At 33.5% G+C, this 26,230-nt stretch overlaps 2 protein-coding genes across 2 annotated transcripts; one reads left to right on the forward strand and one right to left on the reverse strand.

The window, feature by feature from the left end:
* Positions 1-1,277: 1,277 nt before the first annotated feature.
* Positions 1,278-13,507, reverse strand: LOC142613204 (agamous-like MADS-box protein AGL19). Its single transcript, XM_075785441.1, has 7 exons — positions 12,746-13,507; positions 3,296-3,374; positions 2,504-2,565; positions 2,302-2,401; positions 1,998-2,039; positions 1,872-1,913; positions 1,278-1,638 (listed from the first exon to the last, which is right to left on the reverse strand). Exons 1-7 carry the CDS (start codon positions 12,925-12,927, stop codon positions 1,537-1,539), a joined length of 609 nt encoding a protein of 202 aa, XP_075641556.1. The 5' UTR covers positions 12,928-13,507; the 3' UTR covers positions 1,278-1,536.
* Positions 13,508-24,460: 10,953 nt separating this feature from the next.
* On the forward strand, positions 24,461-25,111 carry LOC142612084 (secreted RxLR effector protein 161-like). The gene has a single exon (XM_075784213.1). The coding sequence runs from the start codon at positions 24,461-24,463 to the stop codon at positions 25,109-25,111; it is 651 nt and encodes a 216-aa protein (XP_075640328.1).
* The last annotated feature ends 1,119 nt before the right edge of the window (positions 25,112-26,230 follow it).

Here is a 26,230-nt window from a genome sequence, read left to right on the forward strand (position 1 = left end):
AACTTTTTAGTTGCGGAGATTTTTTTTTTTTAGTTTTTAATGTGTGCATTTGCTAGGTAAAGACAAAATTATTCTATTTAAAACTTTTTAAAGGGCAGCTGTTTATTTGAGTAAAATTGATTTATTAGACTTAATTTTTTTTAGCTATGCTATTGGTGATTTTTGTTGTTGCACAAATGTTTTTGGGCTAGTATATGTTGTTTTAGATTTTAAATCTATAAATTTTTTTAAAGGCCTTTAAAATGAGAAAAGTGCTAGAAGTATATTGATGATATAGTGAGTGATTATTGATAAGTAAAAAAATAATGCAAGTAATAATCCAGATGCGAACCAATAAGAATTTGTACCTCAACAGTTTATAAAAATATTGTAAATAAGTTTGTATCTTTAACGTTACTCTAAAAAGATTCAATAATATTGTTAAAGTGGTAAAATGTAATTTTATAGAATAAAATTACTAAAATTAATACATATATATATATATATATAAATATATATTTTTTTAAATTAGGGGGGGCCACTGCCCCCCTTGGTCAATGAATGCCTCCGTCTGTGGTAATCCGAGTGTGGCTGGATGTGGGGGAGTGATAAGGAATGAATGTGGGCAATGGATCTCGGGCTTCACTAGATGCATAGGAGCCACAAACAACTTCATTGCTGAACTGTGGGGTCTAAGGGAGGGACTTATGTTATGCTGTAATCTTAACATGTCATTTGTTATCGTTGAACTTGATGCAAGGGCTATTGTGGATGCTATTAGTAATGATCAATATGTAAACAATGTCATATCCCTGTTTTGGATGACTGCAGGTTGCTGATCTCCCACTTTCGCCGGATTCTCTTTAAGCACTGCTATCGGGAAGCGAATCGCTATGCAGACAGTCTTACTAGGATGAGCATCATTCAAGAAATTGATTTTATTTCCTTTGAGAGTCCGCCTGTGGACGTTCTTGATGCTTATGAGGATGATTGTAATGAAGTTTATTTGAGCAGGCTGTGTCCTGTCCCTTTTGTATTTTCTTACTTTTTAATGAAATCGTCTTTAACCCAAAAAAAAAAAAGAAAAAAAAAAAGACAATTAGTTGATACAAGTATAACTACTACATTAAGAATGGCATAAACAACAATAATTACATAAACATGCAAACCTGTATACTCAACCAGAAACTGTGGCCATTTACTAAAACAGTTACTACTACTTCCTGGTGGGTATACCATAAAGAGAAATATCACTTACAAAAGAAATAGAAAAAAAAAAAAAAAAGAACACTTACATATAAAGCAAAAAAGGAAAATGATACAATAAATCATCTGGTCATATACAGTTTTATCGAGTTCTGTCTGAGTACTTTCGGCCAAACAAACAACACTATATGATATATGGCCCAATTTCCTTTTGTCAGAGCACATGAACTCACACAATTTATTATTTGGCTGCACTATTGTATTGTCAACACACAGTAACAAGACCATTAAAGCCTTTAATCTGTATAGGTTTTAGAATAACTTTATTTTTTTATAGCTGTAGTGCCCACTTCATCTTTTAGGTGGTCCTATGAACAATTCTGTTTCCACGTCCAGACTTCGTCTGTTCACTTCTCTCTGTTTGCTTGATGGGTGTAGTGGTGGCAGGCCACACTGCACATATTGATGCTACACTTATTACAAGTCGTACATAACTCAAAAAGAAACTATATATCTTCTGGGCTAGAATGTGTTCTTGTTATTATATCACAAAATAATTTAAAAGTTTCAATTACATTAGAGATAACTTAATCTCTATGCACCATCTCAGAATTTTGGTGCAAGAACTGTTTAGAGATGTCCATATAACTTGAAGTTCAAAGGAAAATTGGGACGAAACGAATTACCTTGGCACGTAACTTTGCATTCTCTTCCAATTGGGATTTCTCCTAGATAAAGCCAAATGAAAATGTCAAACACAATCGATAATATCTTGGAGATACAAACCACAGACTGTAGTGTTACATCTTTACCTGTTCCCTTAACTGCTCAATTTGCTCCCTAAATAATTGGCTCTGCGTACATATGCAAAATCAAGTGCGTTTACAGCGTCAATAATGTACTTAGCTCTATATACTAATGATATTGTATAAATGTTCTCAAATGCTGATCCTGACCATAGTTAACATCGACTGTGCTTACTCCGAAAGAAAGAAAGAAAAAGAACAGTGTGCTAACCACAAGTTTGAAGTTACTGTTCATAATATTTGTAAAAACAATTTTATATATATATATATATATATATATATATATATATGTTTGTGAAGTTGGATTTACCTTTCTTGCCCTAATTTTAGTTAGGCTTCGCTCCAACTGGTTCTCAACCTGTTGTAGCTCATCAATTGGACATAATTCCAAACCATCTCCCAAGAGTTTTCTATAATATTCAAATTTCAAAGTATAAACAGACTGTAATAGTGATAAACAAGAGAAATTACAAAGAATCTTCTAGTGCTGAGTTTTGAACTAGGTCTCGAACCGTTTAGATACTTCAAGAAGCTCGAGTTTCTTTTCCAAGCTCTGAGTGTCTTCCTTCACATGCTGCATGCAAATTAAAACAATAACCAAAACTGTATAACATGTTTACAAGCATGATCATATTATGCTATTTTCTTTGACACTTCTATGTACAAAGATAATACATTAATACTCCTTGGAGAACCATCATATATAAGTTTATCTCTCATGGAATGGTGAACCTTAACCATCATCATTTACATATATACTTCCATTCTGCCCTCAAATTCTCATGAAGGTGTTGATTGCAAGGTTGATTATGGAACTTTAGCAAATATGTTCGTTGGAATAAAAAGGGGAAATTCATATACTATTATAAACAGCTAGGTTATAGCACATTGTGAAAACGCTTTCATTGTACTATAGCATAAGACTAATTCCCAAATAAATCATAACAATATACACTTCATCCCATATATATTTCAACTTGCTGATGATGCATGGCTTCAAGAGATATATATATATATATATATATATATATATATATATATATATATGAGGGGATAATGAAATTTAAGAAAAGTTATTTAATCATGGCGGATGAGGCTGCATTTGTGCCACAATTAATGACAGATTTTCACGATGACAAAAGCTACAACTCCAGCAATTTAGTAGAGAATAATGTGCTTTCTCAATAATTAAAAGATAAATTTTCATCATTATGAAGATACAAGAATGTTGTTAGCAAAGGATTTGTATCTGGTGTTGCTAGCTCATTGTCATCTCCTATACTAAAAGCAAATGGAGGGCAAACCTGATTAGTTCCTTCAGATTTTCCGTTGAGTCCTTGGTCCTTGCATCTCTTCTGATAACGTTCTATCGTCTTGCTCATACTGAAGCATCTCCAGTTCACAACAAGAGAGAATACATGGAAACAACATTTTAACATCTTTTATTAGTACACACTTCTCATATTTGCAACTTTAAATTAATATAGGCGGCATGACTTGCCGGTATATAATGGTATCAAGATCACAAATGTTTAACAAGTTTGTAATCTTTCTCAAGTTAATCATCACTTTTGTTTAATTGTTCATTATACTAGTTGAGAGATACTGAACCACATTTCTGTACCATGAACTATGGAATGCGTTTCTATTTTGTTTATAAACTTTTGTTTTAATTTTAACCCTAAACATTACTGTTTGTTTCTATTTCTATGTGAAGACTTCCATTAATTAAATTTGGATAAATTGGTTCTCCAAATTGTAATAGAGAAATGATTTTAATGTAATCTCTCATTGCATATGAGAATGAAAGAGATATTGTATTTATAGATATAGATACATGATAAGATATAAAATGAATCAAAAATTCAAACATACAAACTTGAAATACAAATTTCAAATAGAGATTATTTACATATTATCTAACACGCCCCTCAAGGTGAAGGTTCGCTAGAGGAAAGCTTGTTATGAAAAAAATGAAAATCTCACTTCACATGTCTAGTTTATACATCGAAAACCGGATTGACAATGGGATAAGTAGCATCAATATTGTCACATCTAGTGTAGGCACAGTGGATAGTGAGATACCAGTTCACATGATAGTGATTGAATCCAAGATAGTTGGGTAACAAGTTCAGCAGCTGCTTTATACTCAAGAGGACCAAGAGACAAGCTTATGGACAAGGAAAAAAGTGAAAGCACTAGAGCTCAATATACATTTGAAAATGCTTGAAGATTGGAAGGCCATAGTGAACAGATAGATAATGCATAAATAGAAAATGCTTGAGATTGCATTAAATATGCTTGACAATACTCCAATGATCAACAGATAGATAATGCATAAATTGACAGGATTTGATCACAACAAATGCAATATCAAGCTTTATGAGGGTCAGATTTTGTAGAGTATTGACAATCTGACAATAAAGTGAAGAATTGACAAAAGACCTACCACCAGTCTTGGAAACTTTGTTGGAGGCCAAAATTAGAATGACAACACTTGTGTAAGAATGGGTGTAGACTGAGTATCAAATGTTTGCACTGATGTAAATGAGGGTTTTGGTTAATGGCTAAAAATGAATGATAATTTTTTTGGTCAAAAGACACCCATGTGTCAGTTTAGAATTTGTTTATTAAGTTAGTATGAAAGTATTGTTATATATATTGAGTTTTGTGATTGTGAGTATTAAGTTTGTGAATGGGAACTAAGAGATTTTTTTTTTTTTTTAATTAATGAAATTTAGGTTTGCTTGTATCTGTTTTTGTAAGTCAACAGGTGTATGTGTTTTCATATTCATAAGAATACTCTTTGGACTCTCATCAAACACTATGTCTACATAACCCTCTTGTAAGGTTCTATTGCATAAAGAACTGACCTCCAAGATATATATAGAACTAATATCCAATATAACGTGGATTTGTATGGCAGTTTTGAAGCCTATTGAAAATGGACAAGACAGTGAGTTGGTTTGACACTGCATCAAACAGCTCCTCCATCCGTTGAAAGCATGCCTCTAGTTGCGCATTACATTCATGTCATCTATGGCAGCATGCCTTCACCCATATGCTCCTTTTCATGTTAAAGTAGGAACCTATCCTCTAATACCTACTAATGCAGTATTGGCATGTAGAAAATGAATCTAAAACAAGCAATCAACATAATTCTTCTACAAACCTAATTTTATAAGAACTTTAGGCTAGTAGGTAGACGTGGCAAAGTTGGAACTAAACCCGTTAATCTGCTTGAACTCATAGGAAAAATATGGATATCGGCAGATGTTTTTTGAACCCATGAAAAATTGGTCAGCTCAAACCCGTTTAAGACCTGGTTGGGTCGAGGTGACTGGCATATCAACCCATTTTTTAACACATTTCGGTTTTTTTGTAGCTCTTTTTTTTCGCTTATTAACCTTAAGTATTTAAGCATTATTTAACTTAAAACATTTTAAATTTAAAGATTTTATGTATTATTTAATTTTTATTTTTGAGTGCTTTTATTTATTTGTTCTCTTCTTTATATTAAAAGAAAGACAAAAACAAAAACTTAATCATATTGTACAATATGATTAAGTTTATTTTTTTTTAATTTATATGTTTTTTATTTGAAAAAAATACAGGTCATACCGGATCAACTCAACCCTTAAAAAAACTGGGTTAGGGCTATAGGATAACTTGTTTAGCATGACTCATTTCTTATCCAAACTCAGCTGGATCCAACTTGAATAAGATTGACTTGACCCGTTTGCCAAGTCTAAGTAAGAGAAAAGGAGAAATCCTCCCCTTAAATATTTTATAAAATTCAACCAAAAAATTGATTTTCGTTTTAGAGGTTCTAGGCCCATATAAAGGCACCATAAAACTTGATTACTAGGTAACAAAAAATAATAATAATAATAATAATAATAATAGTAATAATAATAAAACACTCTAAAAGAAATCCTAATTGACACCTTTCAATATTTGGACTCTAATTTGATTAGGAAAGCACTAAAAACACCTAAAATTGAGATATTAACAATTTAAAATCTAAAATTTCAAAATTTTAGTAATTGTAGTTTGCTTGGTCAACCAATATGCCTTCATGCTCTAATACTTGAAATATGCAGCCAATTTTCTCCTAAGTTAGGGTGCTTACTTATTCACATTTAAATAAGATCAACCTAGTTCTAAGGGATAAACTCGCCCAATTAGTTCCTGCTCCAAATATTCCTTAATGCATTGGTCAAAAGCAACTAACAGCCAAAAGCAACCTTGATTTTTCACTGAGAACGAACTTTTTTTACTTTAAATATTTTACGTGATTGAAAATTTCATCTTCTTCAGTGCAAACATCAAACAGGTATAACAGTACTTGAAGCTTATGAGCCAATAGTGATATGGAAATGTCAAACAAGAAGAACAATAATATTACGGTAATTAGAGTTAATCAAGTTTCAAAGTTAAATGAAATTTAAATATGAAGATTAGCAAGTTCATGCGATGTTGAAGATTAAGTACTTTTTTATAACTAAATAAAACCTACATGGTAATTAGTATAAAAAGTTTAAACTTGGAGAACTGCTTTAATGAGGCAATTCTTGATAAAATAAATCTCACTTGGGGGTGTGCAGCCCACTTGCCCATCTGCCAAAACTGACTTACCTGTTGGGTCAATTTTTAGGGGTTGATGGTTGCCAAAAAAAATATGTATATGTTATAGGTTGAATTAGGTTTGAGTCAAGAGATTCACAAATCCGCCTAACCCACCTATATTTTTAATATATATTATATGTTTTTGGTAATTACTCTTTTACCACTCTCCCTAATATATATATATATATATATATATATATATATATATATATAAAATAAAAAAACCTAACTTATTTTCTCATTTTAACTCTCAGTCTCTCACTTTCATCTCTCCCTACTTAGGATTTGAGTACAATGATGCTACTCTTTAGAATTTTCAAAAGATGGCAGGAGGCAACAAACAGTTGTAATACTGCAACTATTCTATTTTGTTTCAAAACTGTGTTTAGATAAAACTATTTGTTTTAGGTTTTAAGACCTTAGAAACTAATGTATTAAAACTTCAATATGTATTATGTTAGCAAACCATGATCAAAATATAGAGTCTAGGTTTAGGCTTGCTCAAAGTGTGTTTAACTGTAAAATTGGAATCTAGTGATTGCATGATTTATTGGACAAAATCTGCAAGGCTCGATCGATCGAAAATTAGGCTTGATCGATCGAACCACGTGCAAATTTATTTTTTTGCAAAAATTACAATTCAGCTCAAGCCCATTTGACGTGTAGGGTTTTATGTTTTACTCCAAGTATAAAAGAAAAAGCCATAACTACGTTTTAGAGGTTTTTTGAGTGTTGTGTGGTGAATCTTTTGTGAGATTTAGAGGTGTTTACTTTCATACACACACATAAGATTATCAAGATCAAGATTTGAGTCAAGAGCTTGATGATCGCTTCAGTTGCTGTTTAAAGAACTTAAAGAAGATCTGAAACCTTTGAGTAAAGTCTCAAAGTCACAAGTAGGAGAACTTGTGGTTACAGCAGATCAAGAAAAGAAGTAATCCATGGACTCGGAGCTGTCACGTAGTTATGGTAGTAAGTTTTCTACAAGAGGTAGCAATAGGATGTTAGTGGTCTAAGTCTTATTGTAAAAACTTCAATTCTTTCATAATAGATCTGTCCTCTCCAAGTTTTTTACCGGTTAGGTTTTCCTGGGTCATTAGATCTTTGTGTTCTTTACATTCCGCATTATATTTATTTACACATATTTGTTTAACCTAATTTTAATTAACAAACTTGTTGATCAACTTGGCTTAATATTAAGTTAAACATATTGTGTTAAGGGATCAAAAATTAACAATTTTATATCTCATTATCAAAATGTCATTTGGTTTAATTATTTATGTTGGTTTGATAATTTGTGTATGGTGCTATGCTTGGAATTTTTGGAAGATGGTAGGGTCACTTGTAATACTACTAGTTGATGTTATTCTAATGCTCATGTTTTTTTTATTAATAATAAAAAAAAATGACCAACCAAACTCACGTGGGTTGGGTTGAACCCCTGTGTAATGAGTTGGGTTAGGTTAAGGTTTTTTTAACCTAATCATAGTGAGTTGGATTGAAAAAACCTCTCAACCCAACCCATGAACACACTTTCATTTTCACTTTAATGTGATTCTTCTTCCCATGGTGTTTGCAGTGCCTAATAGGTATTTGCAAGTGATTTAAACATTCTGGGAGAAAAAAGTAATTTAAACAAAAAAGAAGATAAATATTAAGAAGAAAATTAGTAAGACAAACTTTAGTAATGCTAGACAAACGAACACCCCAAGCAAAAAACTTCTTCAAACATACATGCAAACTTCTTCAAACATACATGCACGACCATCATTTTCCTTTCTCAATTTTAAAGCCAAATGACTTCTAATGGGGAACTAAAAATTGAACAGTCTCCAGTTTGTCCATAAGAGTCATCCAGAGCCAAAGGTCAGCCCAAAATAAGGAGGTCATCCATGGACATAAGAAGGCCGTCCATGGACGTGAGGGTCGTCCATCAAGAAAGTGCCTAGATGACCCCCAGCACTTAGGAAATTTCCAGAAATGGATTTATCTACAAAAGCTTGTAATTCGGACCACGTGCTACCAAATCTTTGTTCATCGCTATTAAATACTTAACTTCCAATGGCAGTTGTAGAAGATAAGATTGAATATTTTAACTTCTATAACAGTTGTGGAAATTAAGTCTAAACTTTCTAACTTCCACAAATATTGGGGAAGTTAATAGACAAGTAACTACTCCAAAAACTCACTATATAAGGACTCATCCACATCAAACAAAAGTAAGTTTTTACTATTCTTAAAAAGTTAAAATTCTTAAGTCCCAGAGAAAAAACTAACTTAAGCATCGGAGGGTTCTTGGCTGGTTCAACCCGGTCTCCTTTAATCTTGTGTCTTTTTCTTTTCAGGCCTTCCAAGCAATCACTAGCTCATTAAAACCTGATGCATTTAGCTTACTAATTGTCCATGCATTGTCAATTTCTATCAGGTATTTTAGGTGTCGGTTATTTTCACACAGATATAGTTGTAATCTTTGCAAAAGTTTACTTAAAAAGACAAAAATTCAATGTCATATGTAATCATTTGGTGCGGTTAATGTTGCAGTTAAATGAAACTTGTCACTGTGCAAGTCTAGAGAATTTTGATCAAACAAATTAAGCAATTTAAAAAAAAAAAAAATCGGACAGAAGTTTAGCCTGATTTAGATCAAGTGAACCTCTTAATAACTTATGGAAAGCAACCGACTTTTTCCTCTCAGTTCATTTGTAGCCGATCAACCCTTGATTTGTACACCTTATAACAACGATAAAATAACCCTAATATATATTCCATAAAGAAAGATAGAACAAGTATTCAAGAGAAAACCTCTGTTCAAGTGTTCAAATCTTTCACGCTCTCCAATTGATATACACTTGAGAGGAAATTTCACTACCAAACACATGATCACCATCTATTTTGTTAGGGTGCTGTTATGAAATGTTTAAACCACGAAGATGTTGCAAAATCTTCAAGTGGCCACGTAGTAACCAAAAGATTGGTTTGGGGGTCGGTGATAGACTTGCAGTATTAAATCACTATGAAGACTAAAGGTTGGTTCAGCTATTACAACAGAAGCAAAGAGCTCGAATACAGTGTCTATTACATGTGTTGGATGTCTAGTAAGTTAGTCTGTATTGCAACAATCTCTAAAATGGATTTGGTAAGTTAAGCTTTGTGTAGTGTTTTTACAGTTTTGGATTTTTACTCCGTAAACAAACCCTTTTCTCTATGTGCGTGTATATTTGTTCTCTGTTGTGATTACGTTTTTCATGTTGCACTTGAACATGTGTAAACTACCGTGAATAATTGAATAAATAACTATAAGTGATAGATAAGCCGGTTAGGGATCTAAATGCATTTTTTCAACTTTAATAATCTAATTAACTTTTAGTTGTGCCCTAGTTTCAGTCATTTGTATAAATGTTAGTAGTACAAATTGTATATTTATAAGGAGATTTCTTGCGAAAGAGGGCTTATGTTGCTGATATCTTTTTTTCTTTTTTCTCAAACTTAATAATGCTTAACTTAATGCTCAATTAGAAGGACTGGACTTGCAATTTGCTCGGTCCAACTGCATTTTTACCGTATGCAAATCTTAAGTTTAATGTAGATTAGGGAGGTGCAATCTGCTAGATCATGCTTCACATATATGCTCCAAACTTCTAAAATCCAGCTAAGCAAAAACTAGGTTGCAGTACTGTGACATCCTGAAACTCCAGCCGGTTTACCTCTTTTCCCGTGAGTGACTCCAACGACATCATAAAAGAGAAGGGAAGAAGATAAGAAAAAATGGAACCAATAAATCATATTAACTTTTCAGTAAGAAGTGACATCTCTAATTATCAACACTTTAGTCACTGTCCCAATCATGAACGGAGCATATAACTTTCCCAATTACTATGCACGAAGCAGCATATATATAACTTCCTTGATTAAGCGTATCAAAAAAAAAAATTAGAATTTCCTAATTAAGATGCACGAAGCAGTTAAAACTTAAAAAACCACTTAAATAACAAAAACAACAGAATACTTTTTATTTAATTAGCTAATAAACCAATCCTTAGGTAGGACTTTACGAGTAAAAATGAGGTGTATTAGCTTGCTTATTTGCTGGTAAAGATTCCTAGTCAAGGAGCAAATCTAATTATTATCTATTTCCCATCAAATGACAATCAAACATCTTTTCTCTCTCAAATAATGCATGTAACTTGATAAAAGACGAAGCAAAAAAATTAGTAGGTTGAGGTCTGAATCATAAGTTTATGGCTCATTCACAATTTCAAATAAATTTAAATATCCTGTCTTATTTAAGGCTTGAAAGAAGTAGAAGAATCATTATAATTACACATGACAAAAAAGTTTTATTTTACTAAACTACAACAATGTAGTTTTAGTCTCAAAAACTTTGAGATGGAGGCAACCACATGTATTCTTCATCATTACTCTATCCTAACTTAAATCATATATAGAAACCACCTATGTCTTATTCTTTATTGATGTATTAATCTCTCTTCTATGCACATTATTAGAATATCTCAAGCAACGGCTCTCCCATGTCTTTTCACTAATAGGAAACACCTATATCCTTTAAACTAATTTTTTACATTTCATGTCATATCTTTGTATTTTTATTCATCCATCTTAATATTCTCATTTTACTTATACTTATTTTATGAACATATTGCTTTTTTACCGTTCAAACATTTAGTAATTAAACTGGATTTTTTGTTGTCTCAATAAGCTAAGTGTTAAATTAACATGCCCTTAAACAAAAATATGACTCTTGATTGAGTTAGATTTTAAGCAGGATTTCTACAGTTGATCACTTGATCCCATATATACTTATATAATTAATATATTTATTTACCAATATTTCCACAAAAAATTTATTTATTTACCAATACTGCTTAAAGCAAGTGGTCATAAACAAGTACAATTAACACCAATATCAAGGACAAGTTAAACCAATAGGTATATGGAGATGTTGGTGATCAGAGGTCCAATACTTTTCAAAAACATTATCAATAGTACCAGTAAGAACATTGAGTACAATGTCTTTCTCAGAAGTCAGAAGGCACTCATTTTATTTTCCTTTTTTTTTGAGATACGAAGACACTCAAACAGTCACAAGATTCCAAGTTTCTTGTCAGTCACCAATGACTTAGACGTAATCAAGGGGTCGTTTCTATAAACAATTTTTAGATTAGCTACAAAATCGACAGAACAACAAATATTATAGTGTTCCATGCTTTTAGTATCACTGAATTCGAAACCGTTTTAGTGATAGGGTAAATTGGCTCATGCTCTCTCAGAAAAGCAATAGTAAAAACGCTGTTTTTCAGGCAGGCAATAGATGGAGATATCTGAAAGATTAGTTTCTTCTGTTGATTTAAAGATGAAATCTCTCTCTCTCTCTCTCTCCCTCTCCTTGCACAAAAGCAACAAACTAACACTACCTATGACCATGAAATAACTATTTAAAAATATTGGACAGTAATGACCATAGTGGATAAAAAATCTCCAAGACTATTTGGAAGATCACACCTATGGACCATGAAATAAGGAGATGAACATTGTAAGCAACAAGAGAAAGAAAAAAAAGTAGATGAAAATATTGGAGAAAAATAACAACAGTCATGGAAAATCTCCAATATTGTTTGGAAGATCAAGACAGGAAAACTGGAAACACAATGAACAAAATCAGTAGGCAATTAATGTTAAATGAAGACGAGAGAGATCAGATGCCTTTGACATAATTAAATTAAATTAAGCGCGTTAATAATCATGATACTCCTATAATAAAATAAAAAAAATCATGATACTTATCTACATGGTATAGGTGTCGTACTAGCCTCAGTAAATTTTAGTACTACAATTACTGTTATATATTACTATCTATTTATTTCTGTACATAATTAAAATTCAACAAAAAAAAAAACACTTTTTTTAGCAAATCACCAATTATTCTTTCCTTGCCAACTATTATTTTAGCACAAATCTTTTTGGTTTTCTAGAAGAGACAATTTAAGAAGGCTCAATTGTCCGAGATGAATTTCTAGATCCATGAATTTATCAACCAAATGATGAAGACGAAAACAACAAGAAATTATGGTTCTTAATATGAGTAAAATTGAGAATCTAAAACGTACCAAGAGCTTGAGAACTCGTAGAGCTTTCCTCTAGGAGAGAATATGATCAGTGCAACTTCAGCATCACATAGAACTGAGAGCTCAAAGGCCTTCTTTAGCAGCCCATTTCTTCGCTTTGAAAAGGTTACTTGCCTGCTTGCTGCATTTTCTATGCGCTTCATCTGAGTTTTTCCCCTCACCATTTCTTGCAGTACTCTAAACTCTCCAAACAAGAAGAGCGAATTTCCAGGAAAAAAACCCAGAAAATAAAATGATGAACTTTATGGAAATCTGAACCGAAGCAGAATAGACAGTGGATCTAAAATCAAAGCTTGCAAACTACTATGCAAGACCCAGATACGGTTTCCCAAAATAGAAACCCGGTTAACGAAATCTAGAAAAGAAAAAAAAAAAACAAGAACAAAAAAGAAAACTAAAATTAGTGAAGCAAAGATGGGAGAGATCTTAGAAACCAAGAAAGAGAGATTGAGAAAATCTGAGAAACCCTAAAAAAAATGCCCAGGAAAATAGAGAAACCATATATATATATAAGATTGACTGATTGATTTGATTTGATGAGCTTATCTACTTTGTTATTGGCATTTTTAGGAGATAGCTAGAAGTAGAAGAAGCCAACCACAACCCTAGACAATGAATAAAGAAAGAATATATAGTAGGTCTTAGAACCTAATCTCTTTCTTTTTTGGGTAAACATAATGGAAAAAACAGACACCTCCCAAAAGAAGAAAAACAGGAATAAGTGCCAAATACATGTGTGAACCCAATGAGACTATTCCTCAATCCAACTCTGGATTTTCTTTTTTTTGCTTGTTTAGAGGCATGGAAATTCGGTGCCTATTGCGTGTTTTGACGCAACGTGGATAAAGAGAGACTGACAACCACTCAATCCGGTGACACTAAAAGAGGGCAAGGGCAAATAGAAATAGGTGTGTGAAGTGGAAGACAACAAACATTCCTGTCGGTTGCCAGTTATACCCAGACAGGCTGGAACCCCCGATTTAAAGTAGCAGGGAAATTTGGAGCACCGGTTGGGCACTCCATCAAAACCTTCCTCTTCGGAGTGTAAACCGTAAACAAGTTAAATAAACAATGGTTTGTCCGTACGAGAGAGAGTTTAATTTTTGAAGAAGCCGAGGTCGTCCGTACTATGAAAATAAGAAGTGGACCTATCATGACTTGCCACCTCTGCTCCTGTGGGTGATATTATTTAGACACTGTCACGTGGCTAGTCCTTCTGTGGTTCTTCAGCTCAGGACTTTTTCTTTTTTCTTTTTCTTTTTTTCCATTCTTTTTCTGTGGTTATTATTGCTAGTCGTGTCAGATGGAGGCATACATATATATACATATAATAATATCATAGTAGATTAGGTTTATGTTTTTTACAGTAGCACTGGTTTTCGGGGTGCGAAGCTTGAGTTTGAAGCTCTCGTTAGGACCACAGACAGTAGGAATGCTATCATAAATAATTGTGAAACAAAACATACCCACCCTTCTTTTTTTAATTTTAAAAAACAAATAAGAATGAAGTTTATTAATCATAATTTCTAGTTTTCTTTTATGGGAACATAATAACTAATTAATATGTCTATTATTAACTGTATTGATTATCTATAACTAGGGGAGTATTCAACTGTTGAGCCAAAAAATAGTGGTCTATTCACTATAAAATGTTTTTAAGCAAATTCTAAGCTTAGGTCTATACAAAGTACAAACTACCCCACCTAATTTAATTTGGTTTGACCGGATTATATGCTTAAATGGTTTAATTAAAATTTCGAATGAATTAAATTTTGGTTATCTGTTCATCGGATCTAACTGGACGGATTGGTTAAGTTTTAATAACAATTTTAGAGTTGATTGTTGGACTTTGCTTGATGAATCTATGAACCTTATTGGCAAATGATGGGTATCATATCCTAGCATTGTATCATAACAATCGAGTTTCTTCTTACCTTGAGCCAGAAGGCTTATTGTGAGTGGAGACGAAATAATACCATCATAGAGAGAACCACATTAGGAAGGTCAAGAAAAGCTATGATGAATTGCCTATTCTTTTATCCCCAAAAAAATATGTATGTGAAACTCAACTTTGCAGGGCAAAGTTGATTGAAGAATGAAGACACTTCTATGATGAAGTCAAAAATAACGGATCGCTTTAGTATTTTGGCAGTACATAGTTTAACTACAAATAGATAAAACAACATGGACACGGTGGTTTGATCTAGAGACAATGACGACGAGATCAAAGAGATCTAGGGGTGGGTGGTTGGCATTAGTAGACCCCATCACGATAATCCGATCAGTTCATTGCTGGATTGCTCAATTGGGTTACAGTGGTTCGATCAATTCATGGGTGGCTCTTTGGTGCTCCTTCGTTTGTGCTTAAGCTCTCCTCTCTTCTCTTTCTCTCTCTCTTTGGTTCTGAGGCTGGAAATGAAATGTAGGAAAATAGAAGTATAGTTCATTTTACACCAAAACTTATCATATTTTACAATCAAAGGGAAAATGATTTCAAGTTGATTGGGTTTTTCAATCCATTAAAACACCCGTAAGGCTGTAAAATATTTTCAGTTAAATCAAACACAGCCTAAATCAACCAATTTCTTTTATAGGGTTATTGGAAATGACGTTTATGTCCAATTTATTGGAATGCATGTATGAAACTCTAATTTTTTTTTCAAATAATTTATAGTTAATCTTTATTTGTTGATACATCTGTGAGAAAACATGTCAAGGATTTTGTCTTATTTAATTTTGGACATATTTTTCATCCAAAATTATTTGGAGGAAAATTCCTTCCACACTATTATACGATGACAACACAAATTGATGTTCATGTGTATAGTTAATCACATGACTTACTTAAAAACTACATGATTTTTTTAAATAACTTAAGTCATCAAAAAATTACACATTGATAGTCATTGAAGTGCCATGAATAGATTGAAGGAAATTTCTCTAATCCAATTTGAAGAAAAAAATTTATCATTTAATTTTCTTATTTTGAACTATCTGTTCTTCCCAAATGCCAAAAACAGCAAATAATAACATGAGAGCGGATGTTGTAAGCCTTTAAGTGGCAGAGCTGCATATCCCTTCAGACGAACAAAATTGGAGAATATATGACAAAGAAATAAATATAATGCCAGACTTTGCATAAAGTATTATGTACAGAGTTTTATCCGTACTTTCTTTCTTTCATTCCTTTTTATTAAATACTTTAAAAAGATCAATGATATTTTAGTTTAGTGATAATTTACTTTAGGATTTAGCTTATTTTATCGTTTCAATGAATTCTAGAGAAAAAAATCTTCAAAAGGAAGGATAAATGAAGGTCTATTAAAATTTATGTTCCTTTGAATATATGAGGTTTTCATAATACTTTTTACCATCAAGTCAATGGTTTTTCTTCTTCTCTGTACACATAATTTAATCATGCATCTTTTTTTTTTTTTGAATGATAATCATGTGTGGGGACATAATTTTCAGACCAAGCCCAAAATGTAAGGGATCTTGGCTCAGTGAACCCAGTACAATAAATTTGTAGAGAGTGGGTCAAAGAGCTAGGCTTTAGTGCTTAGATAACAGTTAATATGGTTTTGAATGATGAGCCAACAAGAATTGAACCCGGTTTGGCGAGAAAGTTGGTTCTCGGCACAGTCCGAGGAGCTCTGTTCTAGCATATATTAGATGACCATGGTTACAGGAGTTGTTGAGATTCTTCTAGTGCTTTCTCTTTTCCTTTGTTTTTATCCCCCATTCTCTGAGATCTCTACCCTTATTTACATTACATCTCTCCCTTCATCATTACCCTACACGTGGACCACATGTGGACAGTTGATGGTTGTCCCATTAGCCCCCTCTAAAAGTCTTCTGGGGTGGCTGTAAGGCTGCTATAATACTGTTCAGAGATTACTTCCTCATTAATGCGGTGATAGCAGTTTTTTCTTAGATATTTTTGAGTCTTTATCCCTCTTATACGTTCATAATGCTCGTTGCTATCATTAGAACTTCCTAGAAGGTCATCTTTGATCATTAGGATCTATACCAGATTTACATTTGGCTTTATCCGAGAAGATAGTACTCCTCGGACTCTGACTACCCATGCTTCTCGGCCAAACCCACATGCTTCTCGGCCAAACCCACATGCTCTCAGCCAAAACCACATGCTCTCGACCAAATCCCAAAATCCATGACCCCACAATAGCTCCTCAAAACTCCGGTTTTCTTCTCGCATCCAAGGAGAAAAGTGGGGTTTTGAATTCTTAAGAGTTGATTCTGCTTTGATCCTTTGATTTACACTCGTGGGAGTGTCGTTTCAAGCGCCCCATATTTATACTGTGAATTGCTCCTTTCAGAGCTACTAATCTGAGGATTTGGTTATAATCTTGGACCTGTCTTGACACTTAGTGAGAAACAAATAGATGTTGTGGAATGATAATTTCTCAAAGTATGTGGTCCGAGGACCGAGACATGATCAAGTTTATAGTTTAAATACCTTGAAGAGAGATGTCATGAAGTGTTAACTTTCTCACATCATCTGGTCCAAGGACCAAGGCATGATTGAGTTATAGTTTAAACACGTTGAAGAGAGAATGTCATGAAGTGTTAACTTTCTCACATCATCTGGTCCGAGGACCGAGGCATGATTGAGTTATAGTTTAAACACTTTGAAGAGAGAATGTCATGATGTGTTAACTTTCTCACATCATCTAGTCCGAGGACCGATGCATGATTGAGTTATAGTTTAAACACTTTGAAGAGAGAATGTCATGATGTGTTAACTTTCTCACATCATCTGGTCCGAGAACCGAGGCATGATTGAGTTATAGTTTAAACACTTTGAAGAAAGAATGTCATGATGTGTTAATTTCCCCAAAGCAGGAGGTCCGAGGACCCAGCATAGCTAAAGTTCTGTTTAACTACTTCAAAAGATGCCAGTGTGTGTTAATTTTCCCAAAACAGGAGATTTGAGGACCCGGCATAGCTAAGGTTCTGTTTAACTACTTCAAAAGATGCCAGTGTGTGTTAATTTCCCCAAAGCAGGTGGTCTGAGGACCTGGCATAGCTAAGGTTCTGTTTAACCACTTCAAAAGATTAGAAGATGTCAATATATACCTTCAAGAACTAGCCCAGCCACAAAGCCCTTTTGAATTGCTCATATGTTGGTGCCACTTCCTCTAATGGAGGTTCAGCGAACTCAGCCACCAAATTCGCGAGGACCTAGCCCCTGTCAGAGGTACGAGGCATGTACTTGATGTCAAAAGCCCCCAGAATTGTGCCCCATTCAGCAATCCTCCCCGTATAATCCGCACTTTGTAGTATAGACCTGAGCGGAAGCTAAGTTAGGACAACAACTGTGTGCCACATGTAGTGACTTGCTCACATAGCAAACTGGCCACCATAATGGCTTTCCCCAAGGACTCTTACTGATGGGGGGCTTAATTGTATCATATCTAACCGTTGCACTCACTATCACACAAGCTCTCCCCACAGACGGCGCCAATTGTGGGGACACAATTTTCAGACCAAGCCCAAAATGTAAGGGATCTTGGCCCAGTGAACCCAGTACAATAAATTTGTAGAGAGTGGGTCAAAGAGCTAAGCTTTAATGCTTGGATAACAGTTAATATAGTTTTGAATGATGAGCCAACAAGAATTGAACCCGGTTTGGCGAGAAAGTTGGTTCTCGGCACAGTCCGAGGAGTTCTATTCTAGCATATATTGGATGACCATGGTTACAGGAGTTGTTGAGATTCCTCTAGTGCTTTCTCTTTTCTTTTCTTTTTTATCCCCCATTCTCTGAGATCTCTACCCTTATTTACATTACATCTCTCCTTTCATTCTTACCCTACACGTAGACCACATGTGGACAGTTGATAGTTGTCCCATCAACCCCCTCTAAAAGTCTTCTAGGGTGGCTGTAAAGCTGCCATAATACTGTTTAAAGGTTACTTCCTCATTAATGCAGTGATAGCAGTTTTTCCTTAGATATTTTTGAGTCTTTATCCCTCTTGTACGTTCATAATGCTCGTTGCTATCATTAGAACTTCCTGAAATGTCATCCTTGATCATTAGGATCTATACCAGATTTACGTTTGGCTTTATCCAAGAAGATAGTACTCCTCGGACTCTGACCACCCATACTTCTCGGCCAAACCTACATGCTCTCGGCCAAAACCACATGCTCTCAGCCAAATCCCAAAATCCATGACCCCACATCATGCATCTATTAGTTATCAATAAGAGATTTTATCAATTAAACTAACTAAAATTTACTATACATGTCATTTCAACTACAAAATAATTAATTGTACATTTGTATTATTTTTTTCAAAATCAAGGATCTGTATTACCTTAAAGACACTTATAAAATAATAAATTTACATCTATAATATATATGATAACAGTCTTTTGACTTTTTGCCGAATTATTCTAATGTTTCCGCATAACTACCTTTTTTTTCCTTAAAAAACAATAATATTACCGCATCAACTTTTGAAAGTTCATGTTTTCTCACATTATCATTAATATAATACATTTCTTAATTTGATTTTTAAAGTTATAAAAGTGCTAAAATATATAGATTAAACTATAATTAGAACTCATTGTCTTTTTGAATCAAACAATCCAACACCAAATGAATTTTGATTAATTATGTTTGATCTTCTTTAAACAAATTATAATTAAATTAAGTAAGTTCTTTTCTATAACCAAATGATTTTTTATTTATTAATACTCATGAATGTCTACATATATAAACATTTTATGTTGAACTTTTCCATGCATTGCATGGGTTAGCAACTCATATTTGCTTTTTAGAACTCAAATAGAAAGCTAAACAAATTGTGATTAAATTATGGTTGAGATTTTATAAACAAATTCTAATTAAATTGGGTAAGTTTTTTTTAATCTCTAATTTGAATTTTTATTTTTTAATAGTTATTAATTATATATATATATGACATATAAATATCTCTTGTTAAATTTCCAATGCTATGCAAAATGTAGCGACTAGTTAGTATTATATATTCAAACACTTATTATGAAAATTTTATTATGATCTTAAAACACTTATTATGAAAGGTCCAGTTCTCACAGTGGATAAGGATAGCCAGCACCAAAAGTTAAAACCACCTTCATCATTTGGGTTTGAACATCATTGACAATTGCCCACCTAACCAAATGTAAGAGAGGTGCAATGTCATTTAACAAGGGTAGTTAATTTTTGTCTTTGTTAAAGTTTCTTTATTGGGAAAAACAACCAAAAATGAAAAAGAAAGAAAAAAGAAGAAGAGAGATTTATAAAGATTTGATTTCAATTGATGGAGAAGCACCACCAGCTGCCTAACATGCACAGTAGGGCCGAGAGTACACTGGCTCGTGAGTTGTGAGTTGTGACCCAATTTCAGAGACCAGACAGTGGTCCCTCATACTTTTTTTCCTCACACCTACTTAGCCCAAAATGCTACTTTACCATGGGACCCCATGGGCTCAATGCACCCCTCAGATCCTGTGATCTGATTCGAGCTATCTGGGCTCTACAGACTAAACTAAAGGCAAAAGGTATAAAGTAATAGTGTTCTTAATAGTAAAGTCGAGAAAAAAAAGTTGCATTATAATTAGTTTTACTTTTTTTTTGCAATCAAATCGACCAGTCTTTACTTTGGCAAATCCATAGATTGGTTCTAGTTCTACTTAAGAGGGTGTATATGACCAGATGATGTGAAATTTGAGCCCTGATTAGGGCCTTTCAGCTTAAATGAATATGGCCCAAATTACCAAATGTCCACTTCTATGCGAAAAAGAGTTGAACAATCCCAAAGCACCTGAAGATTGTTTGCTTTTGTTACAAAAGTTACCTTTAAACCCGGCCCATGGAACAAGTTTGTTCCTCATTGCACCTCACTATATCTGGAGTTTTTGAGTGCCCAAAACTGTTTACCACTAATGGTTAGTCCAGGAAATTTTTTAGGGGATAATTAAAAAGCTTGAATTATACAAAATATAATAAAAGAGATCTTGAATATATCGACATTGCAAAAAAAGAAATGCAAAAAAATGAAGTTTTACAATTACTTTTTCTGATGCATGATTCATTTTTTATAATTGTTGCATGATAGTATCATTATCAATACTACTAACTACATCGTTTTCAATGTGCACGACCAAGCAGTCATTCATCCATTTATCTTCCATTCGATTTCACAATTCATTCTTTATATATTTCATTGCCAAAAAACTTATTTCTAGTGTAACAATCGCAATAGGAATACTTTAATTTATTATTAAATAGTTTTAGTCTTTACTCTTTTTAATTCTTTTATTTAACCATTCAACTGTAGTAGTCACAATAAGAATACTCTAATTTACTATTAATTAGTTTTAGTTTTTAGTCTTTACAATTCTCTTATTGATCTCTGTAATATATTAAATATCTTCTTCTTCTTCTTCTTTTGTTCATAGCATTACTCAATTAAGATTTTTTTTTTGTTGGCTTTTTTCCTTTTACTTAAAAATGTTAAGATAAAAGTTGGTGTTGAATAAGTTTGTTGTTGGGCTTCCTTTAGGATGTTCAAATTTTTATTTTAGGGTGGTCAAAAGACTCAAAAAAACATTATTATTGTTGGGTTCTAAGACTTTAGGTTTAAATGTATTAGAACTTCGATTTGTAATGTTGGCAAACCATGATCAAAACGTTTAGTCTGTTTTAGACTTACTCAAAGTATGTTTAAGTGTAAAGTTAGAATCGAGTGTTCAGCAGGATTTATTGTGTAAATCTGCCTGGCTCGATCGATCAAAAATTAGACTCGATCGATCAAAGCTTGTGCAGATTATTTTTCTGCAGAATTTTCTAACTCAGCTCAAGCCTGTTTAACGTGTAAGGTTTTATGTTTTGTCTTAAGTATAAAAGGGAAAACTCTAACCATGTTTTAGGGTTGTTTTTTATGCTGTGTGTGTTCTCTTGTGAGATCTAGAGGTGTTTGCCTTCACATACACTTAAGGTTATTAAGATCTAAATTGATGTCAAGAGCTTGGTGATTAACTCAATTGCAGATTCAAGAGCTTAAAGATATACAAGCGGGAGTGCTTGTGCTTGCTCGAAATCCAAGAAAGAAGTAGTCCGTAGACTCGGAGCTGTCACGTGGTCGTGGTAATAAGTTTTCTACTCGAGGTAGCAAGTTTTCTACTCGAGGTAGTAATAGGATGTTAGTGGTCTAAGTCGCTTTTGTGTAAAATTCAGCTCTTTCATAGTGGATTCAGTTTATCTTGAGGATAGTTAGGTTAAATCATTCCCAGGTTTTTTACCGGTTTGGTTTTCTTGGGTTATCATATTACTATGTTCTTTATTTTTCGTACTTTACAATGATATGATATATTTGTGTTAACCTAGATCTGTTTAATTTGACTAAGTAATCACATGGCTAATTAACTAGGTTAATCTGGTTGTGTTTAAGGGGTCTAAAAATGAACAAGTGGTATCAGAAAAGGTTAGCTCTAGTGTTTAGATCCTTTGATCTAAGAGCTGATCCTTGACCCTTGTTGTCATGGATTCTTGGAAAATATTTTTGCTAATATGTCAACTTGTCTACTTGTTGTTTTTGTCTCTTGTTGCCTTTGTTAAATCTTTCCTTGAGCATCTTGGTTTAATTACATGTAATGATAATTATTTGTGTTATACTGCTTTAACTGCCTTAAAGGCACGTGATTCTTGTCTTTGGCATCTAGATAGTGGTTGTTCCAGGCATATGATAGGAAATAAAGTTTTATTCAAGACACTCTTTGAAGGAAAGATTGGGACAGTCACGTTTGGAGATGGAAGCAAATCTGTGATCAGAGGCATTGGAACTGTGGACATTCCAAGGTTGCCGACCTTTGAAGATAAAGCTAAATGGGTTGTGTTTTTGAGAGATAAAGCTAAGGCTCTTGAAAAGATGATACATTTGTGCAAAAAATTGCAAGTTGAGAAAGGAACTGCGATAGCCAGAATTAGAAGCGATCATGGAAGGGAATTTGAAAACACAAAGCTGGCTACCTTCTGTAATGATCAAGGCACACGTCAAGAGTTCTCTTCACCCAAGATTCCACAACAAAATGGAATAATGGAATGAAAGAACAGGGTTGTTCAAGAGGTGGCTCGTGTAATGCTACATAACAAAAAGATGCCCAAGTCCTTCTGAGGAGAAGCAGTTAACACTTCTTGTCATACACTTAACCGGGTGTATTTTAGACCTAAGTCCAATAAAACTCCTTATGAACTCTTGAGAGGAAAGAAGCCTATTGTTAAATACTTCCGGATTTTTGGAAGTGACTGTTATATTCTACATGATAGGGAGAACCTAGAAAAGTTTGATGCAAAGAGTACAAGAGATACTTTCTGGGATACTCCTCCACTAGTAGAGCTTACCAAGTATACAATCTAAGAACTAAAACAGTCATGGAGTCTTCTAATGTGGCGATCAATGATGAATTGTGTACAGAAACTCAGTTAGAAAACATTCATCCGGTTCATGAAAAAACTGTGGAAGTTGATGACCCTATTCCTAATGATTATATTGGGAAACATAGTGATGAAGAGTTGTTATTGTTGAATGATGTTGTTTCAGTACCATCAAGTTCAGAACCATCTACACCGGTTCATGAAACTCAACAAAGATAAAGTGAGTCTAGTCCTTCATCAGAACAAAAAAGTACTTCCACATCTCTGGTCAAAGGTCCCTCTTAAAGAGCAAAGTTAAATCATCATATCACAAAAATATTAGGTAGTCTGAATGATAATATAAAATTGAGATCCAAAACTTTGAATGTAATTACTCACTCATGCTATCTATCACAATTTGAACCGAAAAAGGTGGATGAAGCCCTTCAAGATGTTGATTGGGTTAATTCTACGCATGAAGAACTTCATCAATTTGTTCGAAATGATGTGTGGGAATTAGTTCCTAGATCGAAAGGAGTCAATGTGATTGGAACTAAGTGGATATTTAAGAACAAGTCAGATGAACATGGAACTGTTATCAGAAATAAATCAAGGCTTGTTGCTCAAGGGTACACACAAGTGGAAGGGATTGATTTTGATGAGACTTTTGTACCAGTAGCTAGACTAGAATCCATTAGGATACTTTTGGCCATAGCAAGTCATTTGAATTTCAAGTTGTATCAAATAGATGTTACGAGTGCTTTCTTGAATGGCATGTTGCAAGAAGAGGTATATGTTGAACAACCAAAGAGTTTTGTTGATCCTCACAGACCGGATGATGTCTACAAATTGAAGAGAGCCCTCTATGGTTTGAAACAAGTTCCAAGGGCTTGGTATGATAGATTAACTGCATATCTCACTGAGCATGGCTTCAAAAGAGGATTTGCAAATACTACTCTCTTCATATGAAAGGATAAAGATTACTTTGTAATAACTCAAATTTATGTTAATGATATTGTTTTTGGAGCTACTAATAATTCTCTTGCTCAATCTTTTGCAAATGAAATGAAGGCAATGTTCGAAATGAGTATGGTTGGTGAACTAACTTATTTCTTGGGATTGCAGGTGAAGCAAACAGATTCTAGAATTTACATCAACCAAGAAAAATATGCAAGAAATCTAGTTAAGAGATTTGGACTTGACAAGACTGCACATGCTAGAACACCAATGGCTGCAAATGCAAATTAACCAATGATCCATCAGGTGAGTCGGTTAATGTTACATTATATAGAAGCATGAATGGTTGTCTTTTATATTTAACTGCTAGTCAACCTGATATTGCTTTTAGTGTTGGTGTCTGTTCTAGATTTCAATCTAGTCTGAAGGTTTCACATTTGAATGCTGTTAAAAGAATCATTAAATATGTTAGTGGAACTTGTGATTATGGATTGTTTTATAGCAAAGAGTCAAATCTATCTCTTGCTAGATTTTCTAAGTCTGATTGGGCTTGCAATGCCGATGACAGAAAAAGCACCACTGGTGGGTGTCTCTGTGTAGGAGTCAATCTTGTTGCTTGGATGAGTAAGAAGCAAAATTCTGTATCTTTGTCTACTGCAGAGGCAGAATATATTGCTGCTAGAAGTTGTTGTTCACAGCTTCTTTGGATGAAAAAGCTCTTGAGTGATTATGGGATATCACAAAACACCATGATTATTTATTGTGATAATTCTAGTGCTATCAATATCTCTATGAACTATGTTCAACATTCTAAGATTAAGAAAATAGAGATTAGATATCACTTTATTAGAGATTTGGTTGAAAGAAAGATTGTTGCTCTTGAGTATATCCCTACGGAACGTCAAAATACTGACATCTTCACCAAACCACTTGATAGAAGTAAGTTTGAGACAATTCGTCAAGTAATTGGTGTGATTCTGTGTCCCTAGTCATGCTTGGCTTTCTTAGTCCTAGTGCTTCATCACTCTTCTCTTTGTGGCCATTCTCATTTGTCGTTTTTGTTTTCTTTGTCTTTCTGGAATTTGCATTGCATAACATTCATGCATTTCATGCTAGGTTGTTTTTGTTTTTTCTTTAAAACAAAAAAGAAAAGGGAAGCAAAATGTGTTTTGCATTTTTTTCTTAGATTTGAAATCAAGGTTGGCCAATTTATCTTTACATAACATGTTTATGTATCTTGTTTAGTTTGGATGAGCTTATTTTATTGCACTTTACTAGTTTGAGCTTTGTAGTGCATGTTGTGTGGGAAGTGTTTATAGTTTTTGATCACTTTGTCTTGATCTTGAAGTCATGTGTCTTTGATTGTTGGGCTTGATCTTAATGAAAAAGGCATAAATAACCATCTCACCTCTGTTTACTAGCCAATCATGGACACCTTAGTGCATATCGTAAGATTTTGTGCTCAAGAAAGTGTAGCACATGCACAAAAAGAATATAAGGTGTAGCCTCGGTTTAAATGATAAAATTGGTGTGTACATTATTAGACTATAATTAAATCAATCAAATAAAATTGGTGTGTATATTATCCCGGCTATTTTTAATAAGCTTCTGATCAAATAAAATTGGTGTGTACATTATGAGGCAAATCAAGAAATTTACATGATTGCAAGCTTTTATTCTAGGAGATGTGAGAGTTATATGATGTAACTCTTTAGGTCTCTTTCAAAATTATGTGATGAATTTTGTAGAAATTGTATTTAATTACTATTCACATATCACCTTACATGTATCTTCAGCTTTTGCTAGTTGCACACACTACACAAGTTACTCTTTGCTAAACTTTGTACAAGTTATTGTGTGTGATTTTGGTTTGACCAACCAAGTTTGAAAAATTCCTTGAGTTTTATGCAAATCGTATTTGAAGTTTGAGAATTTAAGGTGAATTGATTGAAAATCTTAATATTTAGGAAAACTGGGTTCAAAACATATGTTTTTGAAAAGCATTTCATCTCATACTCATGCATTTTATTCATAAAATAATATGCTTTGAAGAGTTTCTGCATAAAATTGCTTTGTTTTTCAAAAAATTAGTTTTTCCAGAATTTTGA

The sequence above is a fragment of the Castanea sativa genome, chromosome 10 (assembly GCF_040712315.1).
Source record: "Castanea sativa cultivar Marrone di Chiusa Pesio chromosome 10, ASM4071231v1".
Taxonomy (NCBI): domain Eukaryota; kingdom Viridiplantae; phylum Streptophyta; class Magnoliopsida; order Fagales; family Fagaceae; genus Castanea; species Castanea sativa.